A 15770-nucleotide genomic window follows, 5' to 3' on the forward strand; every position below is an offset into this window, starting at 1 on the left:
AGAAATAATCAAAGACAAAGTGACACAGCAGTAGATTTGAGCAAAGAGATAATAATAGGAACTCAGTGAAGGTCTGAGTAATTAAAAGTCAAGAGCTGGAACCAAAATTTACAACTAAGAAAGTAAACAGTTAATTCTAAGATAAGAGGATCAATTGATGAGAGGACATTAGGAAAACCAGACACTTTCAAATTAAATTGGCCTTCCTCAGGGAGGTGAAAGGATTGGGAGGTTAGAATCGTAGGAGGGAGGAAAAGATAGGGAAAGTCTGCTTTATGTGTTTGTTGTTGTTGTTGTTACTGTTGTTGTTTTCTTTTAAGAAAGGCATTATTTTTACCTTTCTGTTGCAAAATATATCCTCTAGGACTTAATTTAATTAAAAGCTTCACTAGATAGAAACCAGATCAGTTAACAGTGATGGCTTTCTTATTGCCTTGGGGGTCAACCATGTTCAGCAAAAAACAACTTTTTGTTAACAGTGCTAATGGCTGCCTGGGCTGCCAACAATGGCAATCAAAGTGGAGGTTTAGAGTGTCTTAAATAAGATGAAAATTTTAGCTCAGAAATGGACCAGACTGAAGCAACATGACCAGGAAGAGAAGAGGTCCAGTGTTAGGCAAGGAGCCAGAGACTGAACATGTGTTCTCAGAACTCACGGTTGAAAAACTATTCTGAAAAAGCTCATGGAGGGAAAGCTTTCTCTGCTTACTGTCCTAAAATTTATGCTGTTACTCTGTGTAGAGCTGGAGACACAGAATGTGGACAACTACAAAGTAATGAGACTGGCTATCTGGGGTTGCTTATAAAACCTAATTTTAGCACCTTTATAATGAATAACAAGAGGGAACTCTCCAGGTCAGCTTTGCAAAGGATTCCCCTTTCTGCCCTCTGTCTTTAGTAACTTGGTCTGGGGCCAATAATAATAGTCCATATTTATTTACAGTTTATTCTGAGCCAGACCCTGTACTATTTACTTTTTTGCACATGTACTTATTCTTTATAATAGCCACATGAGTAGATACTCCTATTACTCCATTTCACAGATGAGGAAATTGAGGCATATTAAGGTACAGTAACTTGCCAGAGGTAACCCATCTATGGTAAATGGCAGAGCTAGAATTTCAGTCTAGGCGGGCTGGCTGTAGACTCCATGCTTTTGATTGTCATACTTCATTGCCTTTTAGTGTCTATTGATGTAGTTCATATTGATAAATGTTCTTTTGATTCATACTTAGAAGTTTGCAAACTCAGAGACGTCCTTATACTACTATTTACTTGGCTCATTGATTTTAAGATTATTTTTATTTATATTGCATACCAATTTTCTTTTTGGTAAATTTCTGGTAAAATTTTTTAAACTTCAGTCTGATAAACAGATTCATTAAGAGACTCGTACTTAAGAGCAGAAATATTATTTATTTAATTTATTTAAACAATTGTAACATTATTGAGGCAAAAGCCAGGGAAGTTATGAGCAATTTAGTGTGCAAATTAATGTGTGAGGGTAGACAATATTCTCCAAAGAGTGAAGAGGCTTTTTGTTTTCTTCTCATAGGTTAACAGTTCTTAACAAAACACTTCTTTATTCATTTTGACTCTCAATTTCCTCATCTTTGACATGGTAAAATGATAATTTCTACTTCATAGATGATTGTGAGAACTTCATGAGATTATATATGTAAATTATCTTGTGTAGTGCCTGGTACATAAAAGGTACTTTATAAGAGGTAGTTTGTTATTATGCTTATAAATTGTATTATAAAAGAAGACTATGGTTGAATTTTGCTACCAGAACCATGATCAATCATAAATTAATTGCCAGCTTTTGTATGTGTGGCATCAATCTTCCAATGAAACCCAATGTATTTTGCATTTGCTATAAATCTATGACGACCTTGCATATTGTGCCACATACTGTCCTCTGTTAAAGGTCTCAGGTGATAAAAATCTATTTTAGAAATTAATCCTGTTAAAACTTAAACCCATCATACTTCCTCCATCACCTTGTCAGGTTGTTCTGATTAAGGAGTCATCACAATAAGCACTGTGTCTTTGAGCTGAATGTGCTAATTTCCTCATTTCAGGGCTTTGGATTTTTATTTCTATTTCAACAGCATTATTATAAACATGTTTTTTATTGTAATCTAACTTAAATATTTGGAGGAAGAGGTATATTATAAATAATACACCAGAAATCATTGAATGTTTCTGATTTTCCAGTGGCTACAATAGAGCAGTCAGCCTTGGGCTCCAGTAAAGTAGTTCTCAAATGTTAGTGATCATCAGGATCCTCTAGTGGGCTCGTTAAAACACAAAACTGCTGGTCCCCACTCCTGGAATTTCAGATTTAGTAGGTCTTGGGTGGGGCTGAGTATCTACATTTCTAACAAGTTTCCAGGTGATGCAGATGCAGATGCTGCTGGTCCCAAAACCATACTTGAAGAGCCTCTGCTCTCATAGATGATCTAGTTATTTCAATTTCCTTTCACTTTTGTCTTTTTTCCTCTGTTCTTCCAGATCCTTCAAATTAAATGGCATTAATGAGACAGCCAGGTGGGAGGGGGTCCCTGGACCAGCCTGCTCACTGGGGTGGAGCCTTGGGAAGTTCATGCCATTTGTGGTGGGGAGGAGCCTGGGCCCTCTTTTTCCTGTGTGGAACCTGGGATTCAAACTGCCTGGCCTTGCAAGAGTTCCTGTTTCCCTGTTTTTTCCGTTTTAACCCAATAAAACCCTGCTTTACTCACCCTTTAAACCATCTGTGAGCCTAAATTTTGATGGCTGTGGGCAGACAAGAACCCCATTTTAGCTGAACTAAGGAAAAGTCTTGCAACATTTTTGGCACCCAACATGGGACTTGAGAAGCAGTGAGTGAAATGGGGACTCAAAACCATGGAATACTATGCAGCCATAAAAAATGATGAGTTCATGTCCTTTGTAGGGACATGGATGAAATTGGAAATCATCATTCTCAGTAAACTATCACAAGAACAAAAAACTAAACACCGCATATTCTCACTCATAGGTGGGAATTGAACAATGAGATCACATGGACACAGGAAGGGGAACATCCCACTCTGGGGACTGTTGTGGGGTGGGGGGAGTGGGGAGGAATAGCACTGGGACATATACCTAATGCTAGACGACGAGTTAGTGGGTGCAGCGCACCAGCATGGCACATGTATACATATGTAACTAACCTGCACAATGTGCACATGTACCCTAAAACTTAAAGTATAATAATAAAAGAAAAAAAAACTTAAAAAAAAAAAAACCTCTCACTGTTGCTTCTAAGCCTTTTCATCCTTGGACTTCTGAGGGTGGGGGAAACCAAGTCCCCAACCCCCATGAATCCCAGGTCTTTTCATGGCCTTTTCAGTTTTTCTACTGGATAGATCGGTGAGCATCAGCTCCCCGATGCTCCCTGCCCCATGCCAGGGCTGGGACGCATGGTCCCAGGGTCCTGACCAGCTGGATGGCTGGTTCCCAGCCACAAGCCACCACAGCCTTCCCCTTCCCCAGCCAAAGGGTTTTACTCCATTGGACAGTAATTGAACACATCTCCCTGGTGGAGGAACAACTTGCATAAGAGTAAGAGGTTCTTTCCCAGACATTTTTAAACTGTTTTTTTTTTTATTTCCTCTTCTCCACCCTGTCAGCAGTTAACCTTTAAAGTTTTTACCCCCCTTTACTAGGCCAGGCCCTCAACTAATACTGTTCATATTTTCTGTAAAGCTTTAATTCTGGAAAAGGATTTGTGGGGCTAGTCTTGGGCTGTGGCCAATCTTGTGTGCTTTTCATGTCCGTATGGTTTGTGCTGCAAGCCTCCATCTTGCTTTACATCCTAGGGGCATAACCACTTGGCAAGGCTTTGTTTAGCAATACTGTGTTAGGGGATGAGCCCTCTCTGGTTCAATGTCTGCATGTTTTCCTAACTCTGTCTCTTAAAGGACCCCACCCAGCAACTGGATTTTCTTCTGCCTGTCTATGTATGTACTGTGTGTGATGTCTGTGAAAAGATCTCTAACTAATTCGGCCTAAAGAAAGACAAGCACTTGGATCAAATACTTTTTTTAAGGGAAGTTAAAAGCTGTGGTACCCTTCATTTCATGTGACTTTAATCTTTAAGAAGTAAAAACAGCCCTAAAGACTATTGGTAAAATCCAGGTCAGATGCAAGGTTTGCTAAGTGTTTTAAGGTTACAAACTGCTTTTTGGGTTTTGAGAACTATTTGACATGCGGCTTCACAATTGGTAAGGTCTGGGCACATATGGAACTAACCACACCCTTAATTAAGAAGGCAAACCTTGGCTACACTTAGCCCACAATTAAAGCAACTCACCAAGCTTTACCTTAAAGTTAAAATTGATAGGAGTTAATTGAAACTACTAGAAATAGATTTACATGCAAGATGTGTAAGAACAGTAAAATGTGTGTTTTAGTAAACAGTTATAAGAAGGCATGGTAATGTAAACCTTTGCCTAGGGTTATAGGATTGTATTGAGTGAAATTAGGAAAAAGCTGAAGGTTCAAAGAAGTGGTAGAATAATTGTGGAAATTAATCTTGCAGAAAAGGTTCTCTGTGTGAACATATTAACTAAATTCCAAAAAGGTTATTATATGGTTTTCCTGTAAATTGAACACTGAAATAAAAGCATAACAAGGTTTTCCTAAGGCACTAATCTGCTCTTTGGCAAAATTTGTAAAGGGATATAAAAGGTTTTTGCTTCTTTAAAATTTCTGAGTCATCATTTTGGCAAAATAAATAGTTTATGGTAATCTGGAATTCTATTTAATAATATCAAGTGCTTTAAACATATTTAAAAGGCTTCCCAAAATCAAACTTCTGTATCAAAATTATCTTCACTGGCACTTGGCTTTTTGAATACTTCAGAGGGCCCCTGAAGTGTCCAGAAAAGAGAGGTAAACAGGATTGTTTGACAGGTTTAGGTACGTGGGATTGCCAAAATGATGCTCAATCTTCTTTAGGTTATATCTTGATGAATAATGCTAATATATGTTCCAAAACTGTATAAAATTTCTAAAATTCTAATGTCTAAGTATATGCTATCAATCATAATTAAGGTTGTTATGTTAAGTTATTGAAAACCGTGGAGAAAACCAAACTTCTTTGTCAATCGTGTTTCTAACTGTAACTACCCTGGACATTTTGCTATCCACAGACAATTGTTGTCTTGTTTTAATCCTTTTCAAAGATAGTTTATAAAGAGCTATAGAATTTTAACAGATGCTCTCAAACACAGGTTTCTGATAACTTTGGAGATTGTGACACTGGAATAAAAAAACGTACAGGACTCATGAATAGCTGAAATGTTCATAAATATCAAGTGAAACAAGAACTAAATGGACTGAACTCAGAAAGCTGAAGCAAATTTTTGACTTTGCTTGGAATATTGCTGATCCTTATTTTGTTTTTCAGAGTCAAGGAAACTTATTTTGACTATTTATGGCCTTTAATAATTAAGGAGTAAGCAAGGTATACTCCTATGATCAAAATTTGGAGCACGTTTGTTTCTCTCTGCCTGGTTCCTCCAGAATTTAGAACCTATCTATGAGTATTCTTATGGCAATATAGTTGTTTGCATCAGTGCAATAAAAATCCATTTTTCTTTTGCAACAGGACACAATTGGAGAAAGTGGTTATTTTACCTAGGCTTTGACTGGAAGGGTATGCTTCCCTTTAAGGAGTAAATCTCTACTTGCAGAGCCAATAAAAGGCTCATAACTTCATCTACGCAGTCCTTGTACAGGGTTCCTGACCTGTGGTCAGTAAAGAATGTCACTCTCTGGACGGGTGCGGTGGCTCACACTTGTAATCCCAGCACTTTGGGAGGCCGAGGTGGGTGGACCATGAGGTCAGTAGTTCCAGACCAGCCTGGCCAACACAGTGAAACCCTGTCTCTATTAAAAATACAAAAATTAGCTGGGTGTGGTGGCATGTGCCTATAATCCCAGCTACTCGGGAGGCTGAGGCAGGAGAATCGCTTGAGCCTGGGAGGTGGAGCTTGCAGTGAGCCAAGATCGTGCTACTGCACCCCAACCTAGGTGACAGAGCTAGACTCCATCTCAAAAAAAAAAAAGTCACTAATGCCACTTTCTAACAGGTTCAGGAGCTCCAACTTTATCTTGGGACCATAAGAGAAGAGGGCCACCCACCTCACAGGTATTTGAGGATACAAACCCATGGCTGGGCTTGGCTTTAAAAGGTCTTATCTGAGATTCCTTGTGGAACAGACTTCCATCAAAACCAATCCAAAAGGCCTATACAGAAATAATTATTCTTGCTGCACTTTATGCAAATAATCAGGCCAAGTATAAGACTAAAATCTATTTTGCAAACCATTCAGTCCTGTGATGATTTTTTAACAAAAATGAGGATGGGAGAGAGAGAAATCATGTTTCAAAACTTACACATTTGTCGTTAAATTCTCAAGTCATTAGTTGTTTTTAAGTTTTCACCTACATTTTAGACTAACCCTGCTTGCTTCTGTGAACCAACCAGCAATTTCTGGCTCCAGGTCAAAAAGAACAAAAGGGATGAGAAATGTAAAAATCTGGATCGATATTCTAGTTCTAAGCAATTATCCTGCAAATCCTCTGAGGTGATGGGAATAAATAGGATGCCCATCACTCAGAGGTTTCCTTTTTGGGAAAGTAAGACCAAGGCAGCTAACCAAAGCCAAGCATCATGCACCCAAATCTTAGTAAGCATAACTATAGCCACCAGTTATCTGGGTGTGTCACAAGACATTCTTTCCTCTCCTCTCACCTTAGCATTCGGTTTATGATAAGGAGTCCATGTAACTCCCTGAGACACATTTTTGTCCCAAACTCAATTCCAAGCTTTGGGTCAAAGCCCTAGGCAGGAAAACTGGATCTAGGGGATTCAGGGGCAAATGACAACAGAGGTTAAAAGGCACAGCAAAACTGAGAGTGGCTGATTCCTGCCGATTAAGCCAACCCCAAGCTTCCTGTTTCATGGATAAAGGTCACGTTAGTGTCCATGACATGAATGATATCTAGGAAACTCCAAGGCTACTGGCAGCAGGGGAGATAAAGCATACATGGGTAAGAGCAGATAATTCCTATTCTCTAGGCCCTCCCTGCTTCATGGGTGCAAGGTGCTTTGGCACTCATGGTGGGACCTGCCAAAATCACTCAGATGCAAGTATGGAAGAGGGAAAGTAGACACACTTCCCTCTCCCTCATGTACCCTGGTTATTTGCTAGGAAGAAATGGGAACCAGGGATGCCTGCTCCCCTCTTTCTAGATGGGTGGCCATTCATCTTCACTCTGTATCCCTTTCAAATGCATCCTGACCCTCTGGGACTCCTTTAAAAGGTGCTACTTTTTTTCTATCTCCTCCTCTGTCCTCTCTTCACAGATAGGTAATTGCATCTCCGTACTATGGGACACTCCCCTCAGATCCATCCTCCAAACTTGAAAGAGTTTATTTCCCAAGCCTTAAACTGGTTGGCTTAGGATTGGGCTCAGGGGAAGGGAACCCAGAAGCCTGACATGCCAGCAAAAGAGTAGAGTTTTTTTAACCAGTTGGGGTTTTGGCCTACCTCTCCCTGTGCAAACTGGTAAAAGGCCTCAGAATTTTTGAGCTGTCCTTATCCTTCCCCCTTGTTTTGTTTTAATACATGTTTTCTAATAACTCCATTTGTCTGCTCTTGCCTTCAGGCCATCAAACTATAAACAGTCATGCAACTGGAGCCTCTGACAATGGCCCCTTCTACTAGGAACCCTTAAATAGGCCTCTGAGGGAGCTCTGACTGCCATTTCCCCAAAACAGCGCCCCCTGTCAGCAGGAAGCATTAAGATCGGTCTTCGTCCTTATCCTTAATCTAACAACAGTTAGATAGATGTACTTCTTTAGAGAGGGGAATGAGACAACCAGGTGGCAGGGGGTCCCTAGAGAAACTCCAACCAGCCTGCCCACTAAGGTGGAGCCTTGGGAAGTTCACATCATTTGCGGTGGGGAGGAGCCTAGCCCCTCCTTTTCCTGTGTGGAAACTGGGATTCAAACTGCCAGGCAGGAAGGGCTCTAGTGGAGGGACTCTGGCCTTGCGAGAGTCCGTTTCCCTCTTTTTTTCCCTTTTCACCCAATAAAACCCTGTTTTACTCACCCTTTAAGCCGTCTGTGAGCCTAAATTTTCATGGCCATGGGATGGACAAGAACCCCGTCTTTAGCTGAACTAAGGAAAAGTCCTGTGACATTAATGCTTATAACATTGATACTAAATTTATTATTTTAAGTGGCTTGGTAGCACCTACAATAATTGACCCTGTAAGACAAATCAGAAGGCAAGCACTGGAACAATACTAACACTAATACATGTGGCAAAGCATCGGAACTAAAGATGGCATGATTTCCAAGTGTTTGTTCCAGAGAACTCTGGTCCCAACAGATATTCCTCCAAGGGAGAAGAATTCTGCAGCCAAAATGCCCTGGGATCTTACATATGGTGTCTCCTGCTCCCTTTGAAATGCACATTGTTATAGAAAAAAAAATCTTGTAATTAAAAACATTTTAACTTGATGTAACTTGGCATTTTCTGAATTTAGTTGATTATTGAAAACTTTCTTCATTTGGCTCCTAATTAACATCTCTCCTGGGTAAGGCTATATGTTTGAAAAGCCATTGTTTAATGAAGAAACATAATGGGACAGTGGCAAATGAGTTCAAGAGGAGGTGAAATCTTTTTTAAGAACACTCTAAGTACCATTGTTAATGGCATCTCAGTGTCAAGACTTGGGAGGGAGAAGGGTAGAGATTGATCTAATATGCAGAGAAGAATATAAATGAATCAAAGATATCGACAGCAGGAATTAATAAGTTTGAAGAAAGGAAAAAATAGATGATTCCTCAACTAAGAGGCTCTTTAAATATAATTGGTATCAAATGGCCCGTGAAATAAACAGATGAACAATTAATGGTGTTCACCTGCAATGGTGTTAATTTGAAATATTAAGAAATAAAATCATTTCTTTCACATGAAGGAAGTCCAAAACCACATGATTTATATGTAACATAAAGATGTCTAAATCTTGAGAGTTCACCTATTTCAAATATTATTTAATGCAATATAATAGTAAAATAAAAGCAAAAAGTATTTGGAAGTCTTTGTAGTTAATTCGAGCTAACTACATGGCTCCAATGTATATATTTTGCTGTTGAACTTGTGTTTGCTTATGAATTGTTTGGAGTCCGTATGCTTTTATTAAGGATGCTCTTAGAGCATGTGTTAATTATGTCTAATTTGATGCTTTGGTACCTAATATACATGTCTTTTTCATTTCTATTTTCGATGATTCTATAATGATGCTTCATTTGCTTTTTTCATCCTGATGAGAAAAAAGGGATGAGTAATGTAAAATATGAAAATTATTCTATTAGTAAACAAGTGAGAGCTGAGCATAAATTATAGCCCTTAAAATTTTAACTAAAACTTTTATCTCAGTGTTAACTCACCAATTAGCTCTAGTTATACAAACCCAACATATCATATAATTAGAGAAGGGTGAGATTCTCTTTGAGAATCATGGTTATGATTCTCAAAAATATTTGGACATTTGAGAATGTCCAAACATCTATTTTAGCACGTTATGTTTTGAACAGTACACACTCTTGGACTGCAACAGCACTGGCAATTTGTGATGAACAGTTTAAAAAAGACACATACTTCATGACAATGCCACTCGAATGAACCTGGAAGAAGTAAATTGCATGCATGCATACTGCCTTTCAATCTTTAGTTAATTTATTGCTACAGCGGCTTCAATATGAATCTAACTGATACGCTTTTTAGAGCCTGGGATTTTCTTTCACCAGCTATCAATTACTTTAGAAATTATACCCCCAACAGAGTAAGACTCTGTCTCAAAAAAAAAAAAAATTATATCCCCCTATTTCACAGAAATAAAGTAAAATAGAAAAAAGAACATAAATGAAACTAGGGTCAGGAAAAATATAACTTAAAGTAGAAGTTCAAAATCAGGAGAGGAATTAGAAGGCAGACATCGAGATCTAGGTCCTTGCACAGATACTAAACCTGAGCCACGAGTTTTTTTCTGAACTTCTAGTCAGCCAAAACACAAAGGAAAATGCTCTCATTTTGAGGCGCCCATTATCTAATCACCCAGAGGAAGAGACATTTTCCTGTCCCTTGATTCTGAATGAAATTTATCACCTAGGATTTCATATAGGGGCCACGGAATGATGTAGTGGGCATAATATTCCTTCAGAAAATATAATACCAGGTTATTATTGGTATAATAAAAGTTTCACCTCCACTGCTATGTTAAGTTGTGGAGGACTTTTTTTTTTAAACTGGAAGTTTTATTTCATTTCAATGGACATTAAAGTTGGCCTACTAAATTAGAAAAATAAGGAAAGTCATTAGTGAGTTTTGAGTGAAAACATAGTCTTCAGGAAAACTGTTCTTAACAAAATTCTTTACAATAAATAATTATATAAAAAACTTAAAATTGGCCACGGGTGATGGCTCAGGCCTGTAATCCCAGCACTTTGGAAGGCTGAAGCGGGGAGATTGCTTGAGCCCAGGAGTTTGAGACCAGCTTGGGCAACATGCTGAAACCCCATCTCTACAAAAAAATACAAAAATTAGCCAGGCGTGGTGGCATATGCCTGTTGTCCCAGCTACTCGGGAGGCTAGGGTGGGAGGATTGCTTGGTCCTAGGAGGTCAAGGCTGCAATGAGCCATGATCACACTACTGCACTCCAGCCTGGGCAACAGAGTGAGACCCTGTTTCAAAACAAGAAACAACAACTTAAAATCAAACATTATTGTTTCATAATCAAACGTTATGCAGAAGAAAAACTTTGCAAGGCTGATATTTTAGAGATAGTGTCGCATGGATAAAGCCATAGGCATTTACAATTAACTGAAAAAGGCAAGCAATGCAATGCCACCAGATTAATTTAAGTTGTAAGATACCTGGGCAGTAGGGAAGCAGTCAGGGACAATAAATAAATAAATAAATAAATAAATAAAAATAAATCCAAAAGACAAACCAACCTAACCTAAAAACAAGCTGGACTTAATAGCTTGCATTTCAGAACTGAGGCCATGGAATTGTAACATTAAGAAAAAAATACAAAGTAAATACCAAATACGAATGTCAGGTCAAAAGAATTTTCAATAAAACAACATCAATAAAAATAACCTGTTAATGCTCAAATAGATAACTTAAAAGTACCTGACTGTTAAAAAAATAGTTACAGAGTACATATCCACATACCGTAAAAGGGACACCACCCCTCATAAATAGGCTTTTAAAAGTTCACTTATTGAGGGTGTATGCATGACATAAATTTTCCAGGGAATTTATGACTCTTTAAAAAAGCAGGGAGTGGGGTTGGGGGTGGGGAAAGTAACTCAAAGTTCTCTAAAATATTTGCAAAGTTCTCTTTACTCTTTGATGGTTGAAAAATTCTCTGAAGAAACTCAAACAAGTCATAAGAATTAAAATCCCTTGCATGAGATACAATTTAGAACAAAGTAAAACCATTAAAATCCATTGCCAGTATGTAGTTACACCAAGAAGTTACATCAAGCTGTAAACATTTGTTAATTCAAATTCACATATATATAAAATATATAATACTATATATAATATATATACTATATATAAAATATATAATACTATATATAATATATATACTATATATAAAATATATAATACTATATATAATATATATACTATATATAAAATATATAATACTATATATAATATATATACTATATATAAAATATATAATACTATATATAATATATATACTATATATAAAATATATAATACTATATATAATATATATACTATATAAAATATATAATACTATATATAATATATATACTATATATAAAATATATATAAAAATATATATATATATTTTGAGACAGAGTCTGTCACCCAGGCTGGAGTGCAGTGATGCAGTCTTGGCTCACTGCAGCCTCCGTGTCTCCCGGATTCAAGGGATTCTCCTGCCTCAGCCTCCTGAGTAGCTGGGACTACAGGTGTGTGCCACCATCCCGGCTAATTTTTGTATTTTTTTAGTAGAGATGGGGTTTCACCATGTTGGCCAGGATGGTCTTGATCTCCTGACCTCAGGATCTGCCCACCTCAGCCTCCCAAACTGATGGGATTACAGGCATGAGCCACTGCGCCCAGCCCCAGTTCATATTTTTAATTGTTTATAAATTACTGGCTTAAAGGATTACAAAAAAATGTAGACAGGTCTCAAAAACTTCAAGAGTTCCACTAAAAATAGATGGCAAAAATTAAATGTTCTGCTTTAGTTAACAGTACTGTACCAAGGTTCCTTTCTTAGTTTTGTAAATGTTCTAAGGTAATGTAAGATTTTTATTTTATTTTTTACCAAAGTGCTTATCAGTGAAGGAAATTCAATAAGGGGTCCAAGAAAACTTGATTCAGTATGTAGCTTTCTGATGGCACAGCTTAGCCCAAGGATAACAGCTAAAATATATCTGATAAATGGATATTCTGTATATTAGATATTGTCTAAATTATCCCTGCAAGCATCACTTTTCTCAGCAGGGCCTTTGGTAAGCGCCAGGATGCAGAAAGTTTGCGACTATATTCTTTGGCAAGGGCTTATGATTTACAAATGCCTGAGAGAAGTGGTCAATGTATACTACTATACAAATCTAGCTATTTTCACTGAGATAGTTATAAAATGCAGAATTACATGTAATTATATCTATTTTTATCTGCTGTACCTTTTCTTTTGAGTGCGGTCTCACCTTTCTTCCCTTTTCCTTCCTGAAGAGATTCTTGCTTACCATGCGGGGCTTCTAAACAAAATTCGACACACAAAAATCATTGATGATTTACTTCAATAGCCTGGGCTATATGATTGTAAGCAAGCTAATGCTATTTCCCATAGGTAAACAGTTACATTTGTGAACTGCATAAAATGGCTCAGGTCTTTACTTTGAGTTAAAATTATCCTGAAGACAGACTATGGGTTGAAACTTCTGGAATGATAGCTCTAATAGCAGCATTATTCTGTCACATTGAGATGTTTAGTCCTAACTTTAATATAAACATTTGGTAGCGGATTTGATCATAAACTCTTTAATGGAACTAGCTGTGGCATTTTTAAAAGATAATCACAAATCCATTTGGAGCATATGGCTGTATTTGGATTTATTTCAACTTAATGTGCCTATACAACAAGACAACTGTATCTGTAATAAAAATGATGCCAAAGCCAGGTACAGTGACATGCACCTGTAGTCCCGGCTATTGATGAGGTTGAGGCTAGAGGATGGCTTGAGCCCAGGAGTTTGAGTATGGCCTGGGCAACATAGTGAGACCCTGTCTCTAAAAATTAAATAAATAAATAAATAAAATAATAAAATAAAATAAAAATAATGGCCAAACACTTTGAAGAAGAGGTAAATAACCACATTATTTTGATATGTTGCACCCTTGAACTTCTCTTGGTCACACTCTTGGTTGCCTTGTGACTTCTACATTTTTCATTGACTGTAATTGTAATACAAAGAATGATGTGAGTATATTTATCTTAAATTCCCTGGGATATAGTTCAGAAATATATTGGAAGGGAGAAATTGGAAAACTGATGATCTGGAGATGCCCCAATTAATGAGTTTGTTCCTTTTAAAAAAAATTCACTACATCCTGCATTATTTACCAAATGATTTTAATTATTTTCCTCCCTGGTCCTGGGCTATCGTTTTCTCCTTCATTTTAAAGGATGAACCAGTATGGCAATTGAAATGCCTGTGATGGAGACAGACTCCCTTTAACCTATTTTTTTGTATTTAGAAGTGATAGTTATAAGAATGTATAAAGGCCTAGCAGATTTCACTTACATTTAAATATCACAGACATGATAACCAAGATTCCACAGAAATAAGACAGGTGACTTTGTTAATCTCTCTAAATGAATATTTAAAAATCCAAGTAGTTGACCACTAAATTTGGAAGAAAGAGGGCGGATGATAGCGAGGGAGGGAGGGAGGGAGGGAGGGAAGTAAGGAAGGAAGGAAAGAAGGGAGGGAGGGAGGGAAAGAAAGAAAAACCTAAATAGAAGTATAGGTAGTATTATTCTATTGTGCCATACTAAGAACTAATTCTCAATTAAATAGTGACAATTGATACTGCATTTGATAATAGACCCTTCAATGGAACATAACTATGGAGTTTTTCAAATTTAATCCCAAGTATAATGGAAGGAGATATAAAATATGGAACTGAATAAAATATAGAACAATTTTTTAACAAAATCACAAAATTTTTAACAAAATAACAAAATAACAATTTTTAAACAAAATTTTAACAAAATAACAAAAATTTTTAACAAAATAACAAAATAGGATTCAATGTACTATGCCTACTCTAGCCCTTTTAAAAAATTTCGTTTGGTTTTTTAGTGAATAATTCCTCTTTTCATCTCAACTTCTGCTGAAGATTGTAATTAGATGTTTGAGTAGGGCATGTTCAGAAGCCTCAGGCTTTCAGTTCTAAAAATGTTCCATTTTGGAAAATTTGTAAATTATTTACACAAAACATTTTAAAAACCTGTGATAAATGTTCCTTTCTCAAATTGCCTAACCAAGCTTCCCTGAGCTGCAGGGGCAGTGCTGTCTGCTCTCCTGCCCTATCAATGTCCATCACAGTAAGGTTGGGTGGCAGCAATTAAGACTCTCGAGATTAACCTTTCTAAACATTCTTAAATATCAGGCACCAGCCTTGACCTTGGTGGGGAAAAAAAGACAAGTACAACCACTCTTTAAAGCAACAATAGATTTATTATTTCTTCAATGCACAGTATTCAAGAATATAATTATAAAATAGCAAACAAACTTCAGAAACTTAAAGACTGAGCTGGTCCTGATCAGAAACACTAGAGTCTGGTTTCAGGAAATGGCTCAAATACATAGATACTCTTGACTGGAGCAAACTGAGGAGGAGCTTTAACCTAGAGTCATAGCTATAGGTTAAAGGACGATATTCGATAATTCTAGGCTCACCTGACCCACTGTGAAAACTGTCTTCCTCAGTTATTTTTCTTTTCTTTTTTTTGGAGGTAGAGTTTCACTCTATCCCCCAGGCTAGAGTGCAGTGGGGCAATCTCAGCTCACTGCAACCTCCGCCTCTCAGGTTCAAGCAATTCTCCTGCCTCAGCCTCCCAAGCAGCTGGGATTACAGGTGCCTGCCACCACGCCCAGCTAATTTTTGTATTTTTGGTAGAGATGGGGTTTTGCCATGTTGGCCAGGGGGGTCTCGAACTCCTGATTTCTGGTGATCTGCCCACCTCAGCCTCCCAAAGTGCTGGGATTACAGGGATGAGCCACCACGCTTGGCCTGTCTTCCCCAGTTCTAAAAAGCATTTTAAATATTTCCATTTTCCTCCAGACCTCTGAATTGTTTTTTAATTTCCTAATGAGACAGCGGGAAAAGGGTGTATGTTTAATTCATGTCTTTGTGTTTTATTGTTGACATGATAAAAACATTTTTTAGGATGTGTGTATTTTGCCTATAGTTAATTTCTAATTTCCTGGAGCAGAATGGTCTTTAATATATCATAATATATCTTACTAAAGTCTTCATATGACTTTGTTTAATATGAATAAGTTTAATTTTAAAAATTAAGACCTATCTCAAATCTCCGTGAGGCAGAAAGACTATAGAGTTTAGAAATGTGGTCATGACACAGTATCAAAGATACTTAT

At 37.3% G+C, this 15770-nt stretch overlaps 1 protein-coding gene across 19 annotated transcripts in view; it reads right to left on the reverse strand.

The window, feature by feature from the left end:
- The window catches only part of SPEF2 (sperm flagellar 2), a 198141-nt gene that overhangs the window by 88834 nt on the left and 93537 nt on the right, over window positions 1-15770 (reverse strand). For 15 of the 19 annotated variants that reach the window (XR_010157255.1, XR_010157254.1, XR_010157256.1 and 12 more), the window contains one exon: window positions 12786-12860. The exons of the other annotated variants lie outside the window; for them this stretch is intronic. Coding sequence is in view for 12 of the 15 variants with exons in the window: in XM_009449294.5 (XP_009447569.4) it covers window positions 12786-12860 (75 nt within the window). In the remaining 3 variants the exon portion in view is untranslated. The remainder of the gene's footprint in view (window positions 1-12785; window positions 12861-15770) is intronic. 19 annotated transcript variants of the gene reach the window in all.

This window comes from Pan troglodytes, chromosome 4 (genome assembly GCF_028858775.2).
Source record: "Pan troglodytes isolate AG18354 chromosome 4, NHGRI_mPanTro3-v2.0_pri, whole genome shotgun sequence".
Classification (NCBI taxonomy): Eukaryota; Metazoa; Chordata; class Mammalia; order Primates; family Hominidae; genus Pan; species Pan troglodytes.